Below are 21,085 nucleotides of genomic sequence, written 5' to 3'. Positions count from 1 at the left end.
GGTCTCTTTCGTCAAGACAAAAAATCCTAAGGAAATCACAATTGATTTCTGCATGTCCTTCTTCATTCACCTTCATGGACAGGGATTAGCAGCCAATACGATTTCAACTTGCAAATCGGCCTTGACTAGACCACTATTGTATGCCTTCCAAATTGATCTGTCCAGCGACATCTTCAATAAACTGCCGAAAGCATGCGCTCGTCTACGCCCAGCACCCCCACCGAAACCGATCTCCTGGTCATTGGACAAGGTGCTCCATTTCGCCTCCAACTCGGATAATGATTCATGCCCTCTCAAGGATCTGACTCAGAAAGTTATATTTCTATTTGCTCTTGCCTCAGGAGCCCGAGTCAGCGAAATAGTGGCATTGTCAAGAGAAGAGGGTCATATCCTGTTTACTGATTCAGGAGACATTACCCTCTCCCCGGATCCGACGTTTCTCGCCAAAAACGAATTACCCACCAAAAGATGGGGCCCCTGGAGAATATGCCCCCTGAAGGAAGATGCCTCTCTATGCCCAGTAGAGAGCCTCAAGGTCTATCTTCGCAGGACTTCGAACTTTGGTGTAGGTCAACTCTTCAAAGGAGAAACATCGGGCAGCGACCTGTCACTGAAACAACTAAGAGCGAAAATCACCTACTTCATTCGCAGAGCGGATCCCGACAGTACACCCGCCGGTCACGATCCTAGAAAAGTTGCATCGTCTCTGAATTTCTTTCAGAGTATGGACTTCGAAAGCCTTAAAAGCTTCACAGGCTGGAAGTCCTCGCGTGTTTTCTTCAAACATTATGCGAAACAAGTGCACGAAGTCAAACATTTTGTGGTAGCCGCAGGTAGTGTTATGAAACCTGCACCTAACTCTGCATAGAACAGTGAGTTACTTGGGACTCAAACTCTTCGGGTGCCTATGTTGACCCTCGAGCGATACATAGTGATGTCGAAAACACTTAGTGCTTTCTTATAACTGTTCTTATCCCAGGTGAAATGTCATAGTCGTCACACAAGTGCCGCATGCCTAGAGCATGATGTGTTTTAATTAAAGACTAACGTTCCTCGAGAACGAGTGCCTACTAATAAATTTGAAATTCCCTTTCAGATTCAAGAGCAAGTCTTTATTACTATGTACATTATAATTAATGTAAATTAACTTTACTTATTGCTGCAATTCATTTAATTTCTGCAACTGTGAAATAAAATTCCTATTTTATTACTTATGCGTCTCAATCCGCTCCTACTTACTATGAAATACATGCCTGTCATAGTTTTATTATCCCCTTCCTTATGGTTCATGGAGATTTTAAGGTCCTAACCCTTATTTTATATTCACTCTTACAACGTAATATTCCAATACGAATACTTACTCTTCATACCCTGGAGACGAAACCAACCTTCTCAGCACACAGTGTCCAACCACCACTTGTCTGCCTTCCAGAATGTTCCGATACGAATGCCAACCATTCAGTCTCGTCTCCAAGTTCTTCAGGTTCTTCTAACAAGGTGAATAGCCCTTCAATAACCACTTTGATCTCGGCATGGCCCGTGGGAACTTCACTGCCAAGGGGGGCAGGAAGATTCTTCCCTACGGTTCTTTATTAAGATTACTATGCTATATTGTTCAAAGCCCTTGGCACTTACCAATAGGGGAAAATCTACCACGATACATTGATTCTCTGGTATTCTTCCATCAGGACGCCATGGCTTGAGCCCAAAAAACGGATTTTGAGCGAAGCGAAAAATCTATTTTTGGGTGAGATAGCCATGGCGTCCTGATAGACCCTCCCTGCTACTTCGTCCAGTTTTTAGGTCCCACCCTGCTCTGCTGTATCATGGTGATCGGCAAGCAACTGGCTTCAGGATGAAGACGGACGTGACGTCATTTAAGCAATGGCGCCCGTTTGTTTACGTCTCGAGTACCAAAAGTAGCCACGGATGAGATTAGCTATGGAACGGCTCCCAGCTATTCTCCGCCTTTACACACCGAAGCATTAACTCTGTTCGGGGTGTAGATAGCTATGTGGCGCGTTAATACATGCGTCCCCTGTTGATATACGATGTCTTAAAAGGGAAACCTTTAGGATACTCGCTCCAGAAGTTAGAATTCTGTGATAACCTGTGGTTAAATTCTCTGGGAATATCTTAGTAGTTATTTACCCAAGGAAGCTACCAAAAAGGAACCTTCCATCAGGACGCCATGGCTATCTCACCCAAAAATAGATTTTTCGCTTCGCTCAAAATCCGTTTTTCTTGACGAAGAGTGAGTGAGCCATTCTCTTGTGAGTGGCAAGAGAACGATCCAAATCTTTATTCTCGTCCCAAGTCTCTGTACAAGGAGTTTGGGAGTGAGTAACGTTGTTCTTCTCGATTCAGATATTTACTCTCGTCCCAAGTCTCTCTATGGGGGGAGAGAGAGAGAGAGAGAGGATAAAACGTTCTACAGTGAACCCTCGCTACTTCGCGGTTCGACCATCGCGGATTCACCACTTCGCGGATTTTTTCCATAACCCATATATATACAGTAATATATATATATATATATGTATGCATGTATTTATGTATATATGTAGGTATGTATATGTGTATACATATAAATATATATATATATATATATACACACACACACACACACATATATATATATATATATATATATATATATATATATATATATATATATATATATATATATATCTAAAGTAGGAAGATGTGATGTAGTTCTAAGGGAAAAGTATGGGAAATATGTCTGGGTAATAAGCAAAGCTCTACCTCCAGTTTGTTTCTACATTATGATCAGAGATAAATGTAAACAAAACATTGGTTGCCATTTTTTATCGTGCTTTTTAGCATGTTTAGGAAATGCATGATATAAAATCACCTTTAATATTTGTGCCTGTTTTAGTTTAGGGTACTGTAGTACATGCATTAAGTGTTCTGTACATTAAAGGGTAGTTTGTTAACAGTACTACGTACAAGGGAAGGTTTTAAAAGTCTGAATATACATGTTGAATAAATGGGTAAATATGGTGTCACTACTTCGCGGATTTTCACCTATCGCGGCCGCGACTGGAACCTATCTACCGCGATAAACGAGGGTTCACTGTAGTTTTTATTCTCTTCCCAAGGCACTGTACGGTGAGAGATTGAAAACGTAGTCCTTAGTGATTTAGTTTTAGTCTCCTCCCAAGTCACTGATCTTTTTAACTTTATATATTTCTGTTTTATTCTATATATATGTGTATGGTTATTAATTTTTGCATGTGTGTTTCATTTTGTACTAATGAGCTTACATTATACGACATATTTCGCAATTCTAACCTTTTGATTTAAGGGAGAATTGCGTGCTTCAGGTAGAAATCAGCTTTATTCATGTCTAATATGAAATTATTTAAAAATGCAATGTCAGTGAAGAAAGTGCGAAAAACATGTTCAGTGTTGCGGAGAGTTCGTTTGTTCGTGCTTGTCACTTGCCTAGTCCGAGACCTCTTTCAGGCTCCCCTACCCCAGGGAGAAGGAATGTCGTAGGACCTAAGGGAGTGAGAGGTGTAAACCAACGAACAGACGTTCCCTCAAAGGTATCAGACGTTGCTCTTCAAGCACGTCCTTACCATAAGACAGGAGAGACGAAGTTCTCCTCGTCTTCCGATGATTCGTCTCTTAAAAAACCTTGGCGTAAGGTTTCGAGACGGTTGAAACGTTAATTAGTTCCTTCAGAACAAGTTCAACGTCCTAGCTGTAGTCATCATGAGAGTCCCGTTCATAGCGATGACGTTCATGTACAGACGTTTCCGATGTCACGATCTATTCCAAGTGCGGTTGATCCGAAGTTAAGTGTTTTGCAAGATATGCTGTTAAAGCTTTCTTCTTTAATGAAAGCTTACGATCCTGTTCCTGTGCGAAAGGATCCTTTGCTTGTTGTACGTCACGGTTCTGGGATACGTGATTCAGGTCTTCAACCTTCTAAATGAGATTTGTTACGTCACGCTGACGTTATCCCTAGTGTCAGCTTTGCTGTTAAACGAGATGCGGAGCATAAATCTCGATGTAACTTTGATCGACAGTCAGTTAAGTCGAGTCATAACTTTGATCAGCAGTCACTGCAGTTCCGCCGAGACTTTGAACTTCGGCCACCGCAGTCACAACGTGACGTTGAGCTGCAGACACCGCAGACACGACATGACGTCGAGGGTCAGTCACCGTAGTCATGATATAGCATCGAACAGCAGTCACCGCTGTTACTACGTGACGTTTGAACGTCAGTCACTTCAGTCACGACGTGTAGTAGAATAACATTCTCTGCAGTCACAACGTGACATCGACCCTCCAACTTTAACTTCTGTTCATATACAAGTTGATGTAGCCTGTCAGGCTTTTCCTTCACGTCATTCTGAATATAAATCTCCTTCTCGCAAGACTTTAGATTTATCAGATGATGTGCCTTCTGAAGATGAAGTTGATGACCCCCTTTCTACTAATGTACCTTTGGGGGATTCATTCAGAAGAGGAGGAACCTAGAGTTGTCCAACAATCCCTTTGAAAAAAAAAAAAATTATGAATTTCTTTAGGGAAATTTTGTCCTACTCATTTTGTAACGGCTGCTCCACGTTCTCCGCCGTCTGAGTTTACTCTTGGCATGACTTTCTTTGACTCCTACATATACGAAGTCAGTTCTCTTTCGTTCTTCCAAGAGAGCCATGCGCTTACTGGGAGACTGGTTGGAATCCAGGAGAAGTTTAGGAAAGTCTGCTTTTGCTTTTCTTCCTTCTAAATTAGCTTCTCGCTCGAGCGTCTGGTGTGACAGGAGAAGTTCTCGGCTTGGGAGTACCTGCCTCTGCCCAGGGAGGCTTCTTAAGCCTAGTGGACTCTCCTCGTCATCTAGCCATGAGACGCTCCATGATTTTATGGTCTTCTTCAGAGCTAGACCATCTCCTGAAAGGAGTTTTTCGAGCGTTTGAAGTATTTAATTTTTTGGATTGGTCCCTGGGAGCCTTAAGTAAGAAGGTCTCTCCAGCGGAGAATGTATTGCTGTACAAATTATGTCATGCATGAACAAGGCCATAAGGGATGGCTCCAATGAACTGGCAGCCACGTTCACTGCAGGAGTACTTAAGATGTAAGTGCACTCAATGTGTTCATTGTCAAGACAAAGTTCACGATGAGGACTTCCAAATCTGTCTTGGCAGCAGTAAGGGAAGGCGACTGGATGGTCTCTTTCGACCTTCAGGATGCATACTTCCACATCCCGATTCATCCAAACTTTCAACAATATCTGAGGTTTGTGGACGGGAAAGTAGTGTACCAATTTCGAGCACTGTGCTTCGGCCTCAGTCCTGCTCCTCTTGTTTTTACAAGGCTCCCGCAAAATGTAGCAAGCTTTCTACATTTTTCAGGGATCAGAGCCTCCCTTTATTTTGACGATTGGCTAATCAGGGCGTCGTCATTAAATCGCTGTCTGGAGAACCTTCAATGGACATAGACCTAACCAAGGAGCTAGGTCTCATAGTGAACATAGAGAAGTCGTAACTTACTCCATCCCAGACTATTCTTTATTTGGGGATGGAGATACAGTGTCGAATTTTTCGGGCCTTTTCGTCTCCCACAAGAATGGAACAAGCTCTGTTAAAAGTCCGTCACTTGCAAGAGAAAAACAGTTGCTCTGTAAGAGTTTGAACGAGCCTCGTGGGAACTCTTTCTTCGCTGGAGCAGTTTATCTCTCTGGGGAGACTCAACCTTTGCCCTCTCCAATTTCACCTTAACCGTTGGAACAAGGAGAAGGGCTTGGAGAGTATCTCTTTCCCAATCTCCAACTCAGTCAAGACATGTCTGACTTGGTGGGACAGCAACGTCAGACTTCGAGAAGGTCTTTCGCTTGCGATCAAGAACCCAAACCATGTGTTGTATTCAGATGCATCGGATTTGGGTTGGGGAGCGCCACTGGACAGTCTGGAATGCTCGGGTTTTGGGCCCACGGATCAGAAGAAACTCCATTTAAGGCAAGAAACATCTCTTTTTTGACGAGATTCGTGCAAGGAGAAATGAATGTCTTAGCGGACTGCCTCAGCAGAAGAGGACAAGTCATCTCCATGGAGTGGACGTTGCACAAGACTGTGCGAGAAGCTATGGATGACATGGGGTCAACCCACCATAGATCTTTTTGCGACTTCACTGACAAAGAGGCTCTCGACTTACTGCTCTCCAGTTCCAGATCCAGAGGCAGCCCACATAGACGCTTTCCTGCTGGACTGGTCTCTCCTAGACATCTATGCCTTCCCACCATTCAAGATCCTAGACAAGGTTCTTCAGAAGTTCGTCTCTCATGAAGGGACCAGGTTGACGTTGGTTGCTCCCCTCTGGCCCGCGAGAGAGTGGTTCACAGAGGTACTTCTATGGCTAGTAGACATTCCAAAAAGTCTACCGTTGCGGATGGATCTCCTGCGTCAGCCTCACTTAAAGAGATTTCATCAAAGCCTCCCCGCGCTTCGTCTATCTGCCTTCAGACTATCGAAAGACTCTCTAGGGCTCGAGGGTTTTCGAAGGAGGCAGCTAGAGCGATCGCGAGGGCTAGAAGATCCTCTACCATCAGGATTTATCAATCTAAATGGGAGGTATTTAGAGACTGGTGCAAGTCCTCCTCTATTTCCTCTTCCAGTACCTCTGTAGCGCAGATTGCAGATTTTCTGCTTTATCTGAGAAATGGTCGCTCCCTTTCTGCATCTACCATTAAAGGCTACAGAAGCATGTTAGCTTCTGTTTTCAGGCATAGAAATTTGGATCTATCTAATAACAAAGATCTTGAAGACCTTCTTAAGTCTTTCGAGACTTCCAAGGAGCGTCATATTTCTACTCCTGCTTGGAACTTGGATGTGGTCCTGCAGTTCCTTATGCCAGACAGGTTTGAACCGTTAAATTCGGCCTCCCTGAAGGATCTTACCCTCAAGACACTTTTCTTGGTGAGCTTGGCTTCTGCAAAAAGGGTTAGTGAGATACATGCTTTTAGCAAGAACATCGGCTTCTCCGCTAATAAAGCAGTATGCTCTCTTCAGCTTGGTTTTTTGGCCAAAAATGAACTTCCGTCTCGTCCATGGCCTAAATCGTTTGAACTTCCCAGTCTATCTGAGATTGTTGGGAATGAAGTTGAAAGAGTGCTGTGCCCCGTTAGTGCTCTTAAATTTTATTTATCTAGAACTAAACCGCTGCGAGGTTTTTCAGAGGCATTATGGTGCTCCGTTAAAAAGCCCTCTTTGCCTATGTCGAAGAATGCGTTGTCTTATTGTATTAGACTTTTGATTACAGAGGCACACTCTCATTTAAGTGAGAAGGATCATAATTTGCTTAAAGTTAATGCTCATGAAGTTAGAGCGGTAGCAACTTCAGTAGCATTTAAACAAAATAGATCCCTTAAAAGTATTATGGACGCGACCATTTGGAGAAGCAAGTAGGTGTTTGCTTCATATTACTTGAAAGATGTCCAGACTCTTTATGAGGACTGCTACACGTTGGGACCATTCGTAGCAGCGAGTGCAGTAGTGGGTGAAGGTTCTACCACTACATTCCCTTAATCCCAATATCCTTTTAATCTTCTCTTGAAATTTTTAATCTTGTTTTGGGTTGTATGGGAGACTAAGAAGTCTTTCGCAATCTTTTGATTTGGCGGGTGGTCAAAATATTGTTTCTTGAGAGTGCCCAGATTAAGGGTATTGATGAGGTCCTGTTGTAGGGGTGTTCACCCTGATTATAACAGCTCCTAGAAGTCTTTCAGCATCCTGAGAGGATCACTGGGCTTCATAAGGATAGCGGACTAATGAATCAGAGTATTCATCAGAGTCAGCTTCCTTATCAGGTACCTATACAGGGGGTCCTCGGGTTACGACGCTGATCCGTTCTTAAGACGCGGTGTAACCCGAATTTCCGTGTAAGTCGGAACACCATAAATATACGTACTGTACTGTACTGTAAAGTATTACTGTATACTGTACTATAATAAAATGTATCAAATGACATAAAAACAATATTAGAAAAAGAGAAAACAATTCCTTACCACATGAATTAAAGTAAATATCAATAAAAAAAAGAAAACAATTCCTTACCACATGAATTAAAGTACTGTAAATATCAATAAAAAAAGAAAACAATTCCTTACCACATGAATTAAAGTAAATATCAATAAAAAAAAGAAAACAATTCCTTACCACATGAATTAAAGTAAATATCAATAAAAAAAGAAAACAATTCCTTACCACATGAATTAAAGTAAATATCAATAAAAAAAAAAAGAAAACAATTCCTTACCACATGAATTAAAGTAAATATCAATAAAAAAAGAAAACAATTCCTTACCACATGAATTAAAGTAAATATCAATAAAAAAAAAGAAAACAATTCCTTACCACATGAATTAAAGTAAATATCAATAAAAAAAAAGAGAACAATTCCTTACCTTATTCCTATGGTTGGCTTGCACACTGGAAGGGATGTTGTAAGGGACGGAGAGACTGGTTTATTGTGGAGAGGAAGGTGCAGAAGATGCTAGAGAAACTGGGGCAGGTGAATCAGGATTCTCTGGAAGTGAGACAGAAGATGCTGGAGAAGCTGGGGCAGGCGAGTCTGGAGGTGAAGAGCCTACAAGAGGTGGTGGAGAAGCTGGAGAAGCAGAGGCAGCTGAGGTTATTGGCAGAGGCTCTGTAGCAATAGAGGCAGCTGAGGTTGATGGTAGAGGCTCTGTTGCAGGCAAATCTGGAGTAGTAGAGGCAGCTGATGTAGAGGGTGCAGTTCTCTCTACTTTCTTAAAATACCGCTCCAGGTTAGACTGGACAGAGAGGATCCTCTTCTCATCCAAAATCTCCTTATAACACTGCAGTAAGTCCATGACACCTCTGGAAACCCTGGTGAACCTGTCCATGTTGGGATCTTGAGCCTCGAAAGTTGCCAATGCTTGTTGTATCTCGGCAAAACCTTTTGACAAGCCCTGCCTTGTGAAAGCCTTAGGGTCTGGGGTGGGGGCTTCTTCCTCTTCCTCTATGATCTGCTTCTCCAGTTGTATCAAGTCCCCAGCAGATAACTCCTCTCCATGAGATTCTAGCAGCTCCGTAACATCATCAACCTCCATCTCCAAATCGGTTTCCTTACTCAGGGCAACAATGTTCTTGATAACATGGTCAACTGTGTCCTCAAACGCATGAAAATCATTAACAAATTGAGGACATAACTTCCTCCAAACACCATTCATGTTTGTAACCTTCACCTCCTCCCAGGAATCAGCAATGTTCTTAATAGCATCAAGGATGTTGTAGGACTTCCAAAAGTCCTTCAGAGTCAAGTCCTTCTTCGTTTCAGTTGCCTGTAATGCCATAGCAATTGTTCTTCAGAGGTAGTAGGCCTTGAATGAAGCAATCACTCCCTGGTCCATAGGCTGTAAAAGGGCCGTGGTATTAGGTGGAAGGTAAACCACCTTCACATTAGGGTGAAAGTCTCCCAGCTGGGCAGGGTGTCCAGGGGCATTGTCCAGCAATAGCAACACCTTAAAGGGGATACCCTTTTGGGCGCAATACCGCTCCACACTAGGTACAAAATGGTTGATAAACCAGTCTTCAAACACTGCAAGTGTCACCCATGCCTTCTTATTTGCCTTCCAAATGACTGGGAGTTGACTCTTCCAAATTCCCTTGAGTGCCCTTGGATTTTCAGCCTGATAGACCAGCATGGGCTTCAGTTTGAAGTCGCCAGCAGCATTTCCCCCAAGAAGCAAAGTTAGCCTCTCCTTGCCTGCTTTATGACCGGGTGCTGACTTCTCCTCCTTTGCTATGTACGTGCGGTTAGGCATGCGCTTCCAGAATAAACCTGTCTCATCCGCATTGAACACCTGATAAGCAGAATAACCCCCCTCCCTAATTATCTCAGCCAACGCTTTAGGAAATTCACTTGCTGCTTTCTCATCCCCACTAGCAGCTTCACCTTGCACTTTAAGATTATGGTAATTGGCCCGAGCCTTAAATCGCATAAACCAACCCCTACTAGCCGAAAACTCTTCACTTTCACTTTCTCCCCCCCTTTCTTTTTTCAACGCTTCAAACAACCTTTTAGCCTTCTCTTGAATAACCATTAAGCTCACTGGAATACGCCGTTGATTTTGATCTTCCAACCAAAGCACTAATAACCTTTCCATTTCGATAATTAAACCACTACGCTGTTTTGTTATCACTGTTGCTTTCATTGGAGCAGATCCTTTTACGTGTTCAACAATGCGCTCCTTATCTTTAAGGATAGTAGCCACGGTCGAACGGCTAAGGCCAAGCGATCGGCCAATGTTCGTTGGCGTTTCACCGTTTTTAGACCGCTTAATAATGTCTAATTTCACTTCCATGGTGATGGCCTTCCTTTTCTTCGATGCACTACCATCAGAAGAATCTGCCTTGCGCTTTGGAGCCATAATGAAGGGCAAAAAGTTCAAAAAAACGATCAAACACGTGAGAGAAAGAACAGGCAATCACAACCAAAAATGGCGTATGAGTGGAACTGAGCGACGCCGTCTTCCTCGCCCACAACCACCGCAAAGCGTATTCATCCACCGCGCGCTAGAAACTAGTTCGCAATTGTTTACGTCGCTTACGACGCTAACGGTGTAAGACGGAACGACGCTTAATATTATTTTTATATTTTTATGGGGCGCGTTCGTAACGGCGAAACCGCGTAAGTCGGGACCGTCGTAACCCGAGGACCTACTGTACTTAAGTTTGTTTTTTGAATATTTGTCAAAAATTCTTGAGCATATACGCCTTTATTGTTTTAATACTGGTCTCTACCCACCACCATGGGTGTGAATCAGCTATATATATATTCACCGGCTAAGTTTAATATTTAAAAATAATATTTTCAATTTAAAATAAATTTTTGAATATACTTACCCGGTGAATATATATAATTAAAGGCCCTCCCTTCCTCCCCGATAGAGACCCTACGGACTGAGAAGAACTGAATTGGTTGAGAAGTATATGCGGTATCTGGCCGATAGTCGGCGCTGGTGGGCACACCCGGCAGCCTTCATGGCGATCGCTCGCGAGATTTTGGAATCTGTCGACCGTCGGAGACGTAAGCTATATATATATTCACCGGGTAAGTATATTCAAAAATTTATTTTAAATTGAAAATATATTTGCATTACAAATATAGATAAGGAAAAGATTTTTTTTCTCTCTGAAAATAGGTAAAGATTTTGAAATTGGATTATCGTTACAGTATTTAATTATAGTATGCTTGAATAATTTTTAAACATCTGACTTACCTGGTAGTTATATATATAGCTTTAGTCCCTGACGTCACGGCAGAATTTCAAAACTCGCGGCAATCGCTGATTGGGTAGCCAGGTGTACCACTGGTGCGCCCTCTACCCAGGTACCTGGAACCATTCCAACTATTCCTCAGATCTTCCCTGCCGCCTCACCGGTGACATCGTTGGAATTTCGCTCGCTTTGGCCTGTGTTTTTTTACAGTTAATTTGGTGAAGTACACTTTGGCTTTGGCTTTTGCTCGTTTTGGTTTTGTTTTTTGGTATTTTTCTCGGCACTGATTAGATAATAATGTCTGACTCTTCTTCGAGTTGGATGATCGATGTGTTGTGTAATTTTGACTGAGAATGAGTGGTTGGAATATGATCGCTATGTTCGTAAGCTTGAAAGGGATAGGATCAGGAGAAGTAAAAGTATGTCTCTGTCTCGGTCTTCTAGGGATAGTTCTCCCCCCCCTTGTTAACGAGCCTATTGATCCTTCCCCTGTAGTGGTAGTCCCAGATCCCCCTACTGTAAAAACTAACGAACCAACTCTTAAAGACATGATGGTGGAAATATGACATCACAAGACATGTGACGTAAACTCTACGAAGAATGACTTGCAAAATATGTAAATTCATTTCTTTTTCTTGCAAGGAATGAAAAGAAAATACTAACTTACTAAGCAAAAGTATTTGATTTTTATAATGTAAAAGGAAATATATTTTCAAGAAAATATTTGTCCTTTTAGTATACTTTCTTTAGATAATCATCGATCTATTATTAGAGATTAAATAAAACTAGCGTACAGTCAAATTTACGCTACGTAGTACAGTACTCATGACAATCGATACAGACCCACAAAATACTTTGTATCGTAACTTAATATTTCGATAATGGGAATACTAATATTAATCGTTAGCCTTTTGGATTCTCATTCAAGCCCTTGGCGAAAGAGTAGAATCTCTCGCAGCGGGCAGGACTAAATTATGGTCTGATGTGAAAGAGTTAAAAAGTGTAAGTGTCAGTGCTAAAATTAGTGCAGTGGAGGGTGCGGCTGCTCGGACCTTTCGTTCTCCTAGCACTAGACCTCTTCCAAGCTCCCCAACCCCTGGGAGAAGGAATGTCGACAGGCGAAGGGAGGCGGGAGGCTTTAGCTCCCAAGCAGGCGTCCCCTCGAGCGTACCTGTTGACGCTTCCCAGGATGCTCGCACTCGCCATTGGAAAGACGAGGTAAAAGTGTTATCTTCGTCGTCGGATGATGCAGCTCACAGACGGGGCTGGTGTCTTATGTATTTCCCTTCCTGCTCGGAAGGAAGTCCTCCGGCCAAGCGGCCATCTACTTCGGTAGGAGACAAAAGAGCAGCCTGCAGACAAGAAGAGAGTTGCTCGTCATGACGCCGAGCGTCAAGATTCTAAATGCCATGACGCCAAGCGTCAAGAGGGTCATGACGCAGAGCGTCAAGGGGTTGGACTACATCACGCCAAGCGTCGAGAAGTTGGAAGTCATGACGGCAAGCGTCAAGAAGTCGGACGTCGTGACGCCGAGCGTCAGAACCTTTGAAGGCATGGCGCCGAGCATCAAGAAGTTGGACGTCGTGACGCCGAGCGTCGGAACCTTGGAAGTCATGATGCCGAGCGTCAGGAAGTTGGACGTCGTAACGCCGAGCGTCAGAGCCTTGGATGTCACGCTACTAACGCTGCTGTAAGAGTTAGACATGATGTTGACCCATATAGACGATTCGAAATTAGTGTGAATCATGCAATAGGAGGAAGAACTTTTTATGCTGCACCGAGAGACTTCAACGATCTTCCACTTGATGTTAAGAATAGCTAAAATGTGGCAGCTTTCAAGTAAAACCTGAAGACTTATCTCTTTGGAAAATGTTATAATAGTGATCTGAAAACTATTAAGCCTGAATATAAATGCTAGCAAATAACTGAAAAGATACAGAGCAAAATATAGACTGGAAAGGAATTATTTTCACACATCAAGGCCCGCCTGAACAGACGCTTAGTGTCTGATGGAGGGCGAGAAATAAACCCCTAAAAGTAAAATTAAGTCATGAAGCCGAGCGTCAAAAACGCGGACTTCACGGCTCCGAGCGTCAAGTTTTTGGACACCATGACGCCAGGCGTCAAGATTTTGGATGTCATGACTCCAGGAGTCCCGAAAAGAAGGAGTCTACGTCGAGGAAACAGGATGTCTCGACTTCGGTACGAGGACAATCAGAAGAAGGGAACGACGACTGTCATCTTTCCCCTGGTTATCTTTTAGAGGATGTTTCAGAAGAAGAGGAGCTGAAGAACCACCATTCTTCGGCATACCTGAAAAGCTCATGAAAGTTTTTTCTGGGGTCTTCCCTGAGAACTTTGTTCCTGCTGCTCCTCGTTCCTCGCCTTCAGAATTTACGCTCGGGAAATCTTCGAAGGAGTCTTATTTTACGAAGATGGTTTTGTCTCGTTCATCCAAGAGAGCCTTAAAGGTTATGGGAGACTGGATGCAATCTAAGAAAGACCAGGGGAAAAACAATTTTCTAATTTTTTCCTCCAGCCAGATTAGCATCCAGGTCGAGTATTAGGTATGAAATTGGAGAAGCTCTCGGCCTGGGAGTCCCTGCCTCTGCCCAAGGGGACTTCTCGAGTCTGGTGGACGCCCCTCGTCGGACGGCCATGAAAAGGACTTAAGTCTTTTGGTCAACTTCTGAGTTGGACCACCTGCTCAAAGGCATTTTCAGAGTCTTCGAAGTTTTTAATTTCCTCGATTGGACTCTGGGAGTCTTGGGGAAAAGGATGGATTCTTTGAAGGATGTTGACACAGAAGGTCTCGTCCAAATTATGTCATGTATGGGCAAGGCGTTGAGAGATGGGGCCAATGAGTTAGCGGCACTTTTCTCAGTAGGTGTCCTTAAGAAAAAGGGCCCAAATGTGCGCTTTTCTAGGCTTTTACAATCGCTTGTTCCTGGTTCCCAAGAACTCGGGGGGATGGAGACCAGTACTGGATGTAAGTGCGCTCAACGTCTTTGTACGGAAGACAGAATTCACAATGGAATCAACAAAATCAGTCCTAGCGACAGTCAGAAAGGACGACTGGATGGTCTCGTTAGACCTTCAGGATGCGTATTTTCACATCCATCCGAACTTCAAGAAATGCCTGAGATTCGTGTACAAAGAGGAGGTATTCCAGTTTCGGGTTCTTTGATTCGGACTAAGCACTGCGCCTCAAATCTTCACAAAGTTGATGTCCAATGTAGCAGGAATGCTGCATTCCAGAGGTATCAGAGCCTCTCTGTATCTGGACGACTGGCTCCTCAGAGCTCATTCCTACATTCGCTGCCTGGAGCATCTGCAGATGACGTTGGATTTATCAGGGGAACCCTTTCCTCGCTAGAGCAGTTTGTCTCCTTGGGAAGGCTGAATCTTCGCCCTCTTCAGTTCCACCTCAACCTTGGAACAAGGGGATAGAACTGGAGACAAAGTGTATTCCCATTTCAGAGCCCATGAGGCAATATCTTCGGGGGTGGAACGACCCCGTCAAGCTCCAAGGGGGTCTTTCTCTAGAGCAGAGGAACCCAGACTTAGTGTTGTGTTCCGACGCCTCGGACTCGGGGTGGGGAGCAACACAGGGCAAGTTGGTAATCTCGGGTTCCTGGAAAAAAGAACATTTAAATCAGAAGGAGCTGTTGGCAGTCTTTTTAGCTCTCAAAGGGTTCGAAAATTCAGTTCTGAACAGGGTGGTGCAGGTCACCTCAGACAACACTACGTCGTTGGCCTACATAGGCAAGCAAGGCGGAACTTACTCAAGGTTTCTTTACGAGACGTTGAGAGAGCTCCTTTACTGGACATTGGAAAGGAACGTGAGTCTAGTCACAGGATTCATTCAAGGGGAAAGAAATGTGATGGCAAATAGTCTGAGCAGAAAGGGTCAAGTCTTGTCAACAAAATGGACGCTTTTCAGGAGGTCTGCAAGAGCCTGCGGCAGATGTGGGGTCGTCCTTGCATAGACCTGTTTGCCACAGCGAAAACAAAGAGACTGGAGACTTACTGTTCTCTAGTGCCAGATCCCGAATCAATTCACATAGACGCATTCCTCATGAACTGGTCTCACCTAGATATGTACGCTTTTCCGCCATTCAAAATAGTACACAAGGTGATTCAGAAATTCGTGTCGCACGAGGGCACCAGCATAATGCTAGTGGTCCCCTTTTGGCTGGCAAGAGAGTGGTTCACAGAGCTACTGGAATGGATGGTGGACACACCGAGAAGTGTCCCTATGAGAGTAGAGCTACTCAAACAACCACACTTGGAAAGGTATCACCTAAACCTCCAAGCTCTACATCTAACTGCCTTCAGACTATTGAAAAACTCACGAGAGCTAGAAGTTTTTCGAAGGAAGCAGCTAGTGCGATTGCGAGAGCAAGGAGAGCTTTCACCATCAAGGTTTACCAATCCAAGTGGGAGGTTTTTAGAAAATGGTGCAGAGACAACTCTTTTTCCTCTTCCAGTACCTCTGTGACTCAGATAGCTGACTTCCTTTTGTACCTTAAAAGGAGGTGTAAGTTTTCGACCTCAACCATTAAGGGGTACAGAAGTATGTTAGCAGCTGTCTTCAGACCTAGAAATTTGGACTTGTCTGATAATAAAGATCTCCAGGACCTTTTCAGATCCTTCAATACCTCTAAGGAAGGACATCAGGACCCACCGGCTTGGAATCTAGATGTAGTCCTGAAGTGAAATTCATGCCTTCAGCAAAGCTGTAGGCTTTAGTCATAACAAGGCTTTCTGCTCCTTACAGCTGGGGTTTCTAGCAAAGAACGAACGCCCTTCACAACCTTGGCCCAAGGCTTTGAGATTCCGAACCTTGCGGATTTGGTTGGAAAGGAATTAGAGAAGGTCCTATGTCCGGTAAGAGCCCTGAAGTTTTACCTGGAGAGAACGAAGGATTTACGTGGTAAATCAGAAGCACTTTGGTGCTCAGTCAAAATGCCTTCTCTACTAATGTCAAAGAAGGCTCTATCCTTCTTCATCAGACACTTAATAAGGGAAGCTCATTCACTTTGTAGTGAGGCGGATCTCAAGCTTCTGAAGGTCATAGCACATGAAGTTAGAGCAGTAGCAACCTCCGTAGCCTTCAAATAGAATACTGTAGGTCCTTGCAGAGTATCATGGACATGACATTCTGTAGGAGAAAATCAGTGTTTGCCTCACACTATTTGAAGCAAGTACAGACTTTTTACGAGGACTGCTACACTCTGGGACCATTCTTAGCAGCGAGTGTAGTAGTGGGAGAAGGATCTACCACTACAATCCCATAACCTAATACCCTTTTTCTTCGCTTGGAACTGTTAATTTTTATGGTTATTTGGAGACTGGACGCAGTCTTCCACAATCATTGATTTGCAGTCAGGTGGTCAGTTTGTTTCTTGAGAGTGCCCGGAACAAGGGTATTGGAGGAGCTCCTGTCACATAAAGGTTATACACCGGTTTGACAGCTCCTAGAGGTCTTCAGCCCCCTGGGTGGATCGCTGGATCTCTTAAGGAAAGCGGACATAATGAGCGTTAAATCATTGAAGTCAGCTTCCTTAACAGGTACGAACCCTTAAGTTTATTTATTAACTCTTACGTAAATTCCAAAGATGTTGGCTGTCCCTGACCCTCCACCAAAGGTGTCAATCAGCTATATATATAACTACCAGGTAAGTCAGATGTTTAAAAATGATATTTTCATAATAAAATAAATTTTTGAACAGACTTACCTGGTAGTTATATATAATTTAATTCCCACCCTCCTCCCCTCTAGAGACTAAGGGCATGGAAGATTTGAGGAATAGTTGGAATGGTTCCAGATACCTGGGTAGAGGGCGCACCGGTGGTACACTTGGCTATCCAATCGACGATTGCCGCGCGTTTTGAAATTCTACCGTGACGTGAGGGACTAAAGCTACATATATAACTACCTGGTAAGTATGTTCAAAAATTTATTTCATTATGAAAATATCATTTTTCTTTTAGAAAATTTTTTATTTCAATGAATAAACATAAAAAAATTAGGACTTACAGGTATAAAGAATTTACGAGACTTGGTAACTTCCTTATTTGTTAGCCAAAAATTTTGAACTTTTCTTTTAAAGAAAGCTTTCTAGAATTACCATCACATAGTATAAAATGTGGTCAATTATACTAAACTTAGATTTTGGATTTTTAGTTTGAAGCACCAAGGTTAAACAGGAAATTAAATTTCTTTTTACTGGTAGCGAGTTCAGTTAGCTCGTTAATTAATGCTGTAAAACCTGTTTATGACTACCAGTTCATGCAGCATTTTTTTCACAAATTGAAAAATGATGAAATGTACAGCGGAACATATTTCATGTTCTTAGCTTATTCTATGTTTAAAGAGATTTCTTTTATCATAAGTAAATTTTTTCCCTTAAGAAGTAAAGAAATTGAGAAAAAACATCTCCATAAAATGAACAAACTTCAGTCTATTATTATTATAATTATTATTATTATTATTATTATTATTATTATTATTATTATTATTATTATTATTAATATTACTAGCTAAGTTACAACCCTATTTGGAAAAGCAGGTTGATATAAACTCAAGGGCTCTAGGAAAAATAGCCCTGTTAGGAAAGGAAACATGGAAGTAAATAACCTGTATGAAAAAAGTAAACAATTAAAATAAAATATTGTAAGAACAGTAACAAAATTAGAACCGATATTTCATATATAAACTATAAAAATATACACAAGTCAGCCTGTTCAACATAAAAAGATTGCTGCAATTTTGAACTTTTGAAATTCTACCAATTCAACCACCCGATTAGGAAGATCATTCCACAACTTGGTCCTAGCTGGAATAAAACTTCTAGAACTCTGAGCCTCATGATGGAGAAGTCCTGACTATTAGAGTTAACTGCATACTTAGTATTACAAATAGGAATTAGGAACAAGGAACAACTTAGTCATAGCTGGACCAAAACTTCTAGAATGCTGTGTAGTATTGAGCCTCATGATGGAGAAGGCCTGACTATTAGAATTAACTGCATACCTAGTATTATGAATAGGAACTAGGAACAAGGAGAGAAAAGTCAAGAATACTTTTTCGTCTGACCCGGAGCTTTTAATTTTCTTCCATGATTCATCAACTGTCATCGACCAACTTTGAGCTTCAAAAAAAAGCAACAGTGATTCATATATCCCCATTTTGGCCTCATAGGAAGCAGTTCACAGACCTGTGGCCTCTTCTAGGAAGGCAAATGATTCATATACCATATAGAACAGATCTTTTCAGACAAATACATGGCTGGCAGAATTATTATCCCTGAAGTGAATATATATAAATACTTTAGTATGAACTCTATACTCTTGGAAATATAGTACAGTACAGTGTAGTGGTACTAAATTTTTTGTCTAATTTCATAACTTTTTTCTTCTTTTACCAGCAACAGATAAATGGTCTGATAATCAGCAACACCACTGTAACTCGCCCATCAACCTTGCAATGTGAGAGAAAGGAGGAGATTGGTGGATTGAGTGGGGAACCTTTGAAGTCTCTTGCTACCAGCACCATCAGAGATTTTTACCATCTTACTGATGGTATGGTTTTTTTTATTAGTAGTAGTGTTCAATAGAAAACACTTATTTTAGTTAGAATATACCGTACAGTACTGTACAGTATTGGGTATTAATTTAGCATGAATTCCTTGGTTATGCATATGATATTTTATTTTTGCTAGGTAAAAAGCACCTTGTAAAAATATAAACGTTATTATTAAGCATTTTTTTTATGTTAAATTTACTATTAGTATTTTTGGATGGGTTCAAGCGGTTTTTATTATTGCTATTTCTGGGATCAACCTGTGTCGCTCTGTGAAATGTTCCTTATAGCACCATTTCTAAGGTATAAATACTGCTAAATATACCAGAGAAAAAGTTGCATGGAATGCCAGGAATATACCCAGCTCGCTCACCCTTATAGGGTGTCGGTATAGTAACTGGGGTGTGTTAAAACCACTATCAGAGGTCCCTTACCAATTAGTCTTCTCCTTCCTAAACATCCCCCGTTACTGCGAGGTGCTGTTCTACATCCGACTACTTCCCGCTACTACCACTACTACCCACGCGCCTCCCATCATTCCTTTATCAGCACCGTGATATCCACACACGTTCTGTGTTCGTAGCTTCTTTTTTACTGTGTTGTGATTTCTGACCTTTTGGAGACTCCTACTCCCAAGTTAAGTATTGCAATTATCTCTTTTGATCATTAGAGGTAGCGACACACGTAAAATCAATAATATTGTAAATTTTAGTCTCGGCAGTATTGTATGATGCCTTACCCTCGGCAGCCATTTTGGTGTTGCTATCTCCGAGAGCTTCATGATTATTTACGACTTTCAATTAGTTCCTCATACTAATTGTAGTCTTGTTTATTTAGCTCTAGACATCTTATACAGTCATTAATTATGGTTATTGAAGTTTATTAATGTTTGAGTATTAGTTAGGTTATTTTGGCGTTCATGTGGTTAGCCTACCCGACCGGGCCGTACGCGGCTTCGGAAGGTAGCGTACGCCAGTGAGTTTCCCCTTCGATATACGTATATTATATCTAGGTTAAGATGTTCTTATTGAATATTATGCAGGGAGTTGGGACATGTTTAAACTTTATAGGATGATATCCTTAAGTAATTGTACTACCTGACCAGGTCGGCATTATACCCAATTTTGGAGGGCTAGTTATTGTTTAGAGCAGTTTAGTCTTCCTGACCAGGTTGGCATTATACCCAATTTTTGAGGGCTAGGCTATACGCCCGTATCACACCATGTTCCTCTCCCTATCTCCTTATCCCTTTTTACTCACATTATGTCGTTATAGCCTACTTTACTTTAGAACGCATACTTTAGAACACATATTTTAAGTAAATTATTATTATTATTATTATTTGATCTGCATGCATTGGACAGAAAGCCATAGGCCTACTGCCTCAGTCGGGTGGTTCCACTGTGTCTCGGAGTGTTGTCCCACCTGACCGGCCACAGTGATCACCTGATCTCAAGCGAGCCACTCTTCTTGGTTGTCTCCCTCCACCTGTACCCATCTCGGTGGAATATTCGCCACACCCTAACCTCTGGAAGTAGGCTTGAGTCACATTCTATAAAGGAGAGAGGGAAGACAGCTGAGAGAGAGACATGGCTCACACGCTCCGTGAGTCGATGCGGGTAGCACTTTCTCCTCAGCTCGTCATGGTTGGCCACCAGACACGCGGAAGTGGGTATGCACCTCGCTACGTACCTCGTATCCTCCTATCCCCAGAATTCCATCTTTGCTATCCTTCCGCCCTGGGAGGACTGGGATAAACTTGAGAATCATATCTATAAATTGGTAGCTATAATTCTTTGATCGGATTCAGGTAAATATACCCTGTTCTGATCCCATAAGTTTATCCCTTATATAAAAGGATATTAACGGAATGGTTGACCCGGGAAGATGGTTACAAACGGAGCTTAGTATTCCCTTAATTTATATTTTTATCGGGCCGGATTTACAATGGTAGGAATCCATACTTCCAACCGAGTATTCCGGCACTAATATTGGTGTCCCTATATTCTTTTTTCTTTGTACCTCCTTGTCATCAATATTTAGTTCATTTTAATGTAGTGCTTCACGCATTCCGGGGCCGATGGAATACTAGATAACTGAATCCTGTTCCGCTTGTCCCTAGCCTTTCTTCATCAGTTCGTACATGCCACTCCGGTAGGGGTACGGAAGGTTGAGAGAAGTCTCATAGAAAAATTCTTCTCTCTGGAGCCGGCGGACTGGTAAGGTT

At 42.3% G+C, this 21,085-nt stretch overlaps 1 protein-coding gene across 1 annotated transcript in view; it reads left to right on the top strand.

The window, feature by feature from the left end:
- LOC137657574 (dihydroorotate dehydrogenase (quinone), mitochondrial-like) overlaps positions 1–21,085 on the top strand; it is a 207,377-nt gene that overhangs the window by 148,496 nt on the left and 37,796 nt on the right. Inside the window, exon 6 of the mRNA XM_068391908.1 lies at positions 18,704–18,857. Coding sequence (XP_068248009.1) covers positions 18,704–18,857 — 154 coding nt within the window. The remainder of the gene's footprint in view (positions 1–18,703; positions 18,858–21,085) is intronic.

This window comes from Palaemon carinicauda, chromosome 18, assembly GCF_036898095.1.
Source record: "Palaemon carinicauda isolate YSFRI2023 chromosome 18, ASM3689809v2, whole genome shotgun sequence".
Classification (NCBI taxonomy): Eukaryota; Metazoa; Arthropoda; class Malacostraca; order Decapoda; family Palaemonidae; genus Palaemon; species Palaemon carinicauda.
Note: the sequence above shows the minus strand (reverse complement) of the source record. Positions and strands in the feature narration are given on the sequence as shown.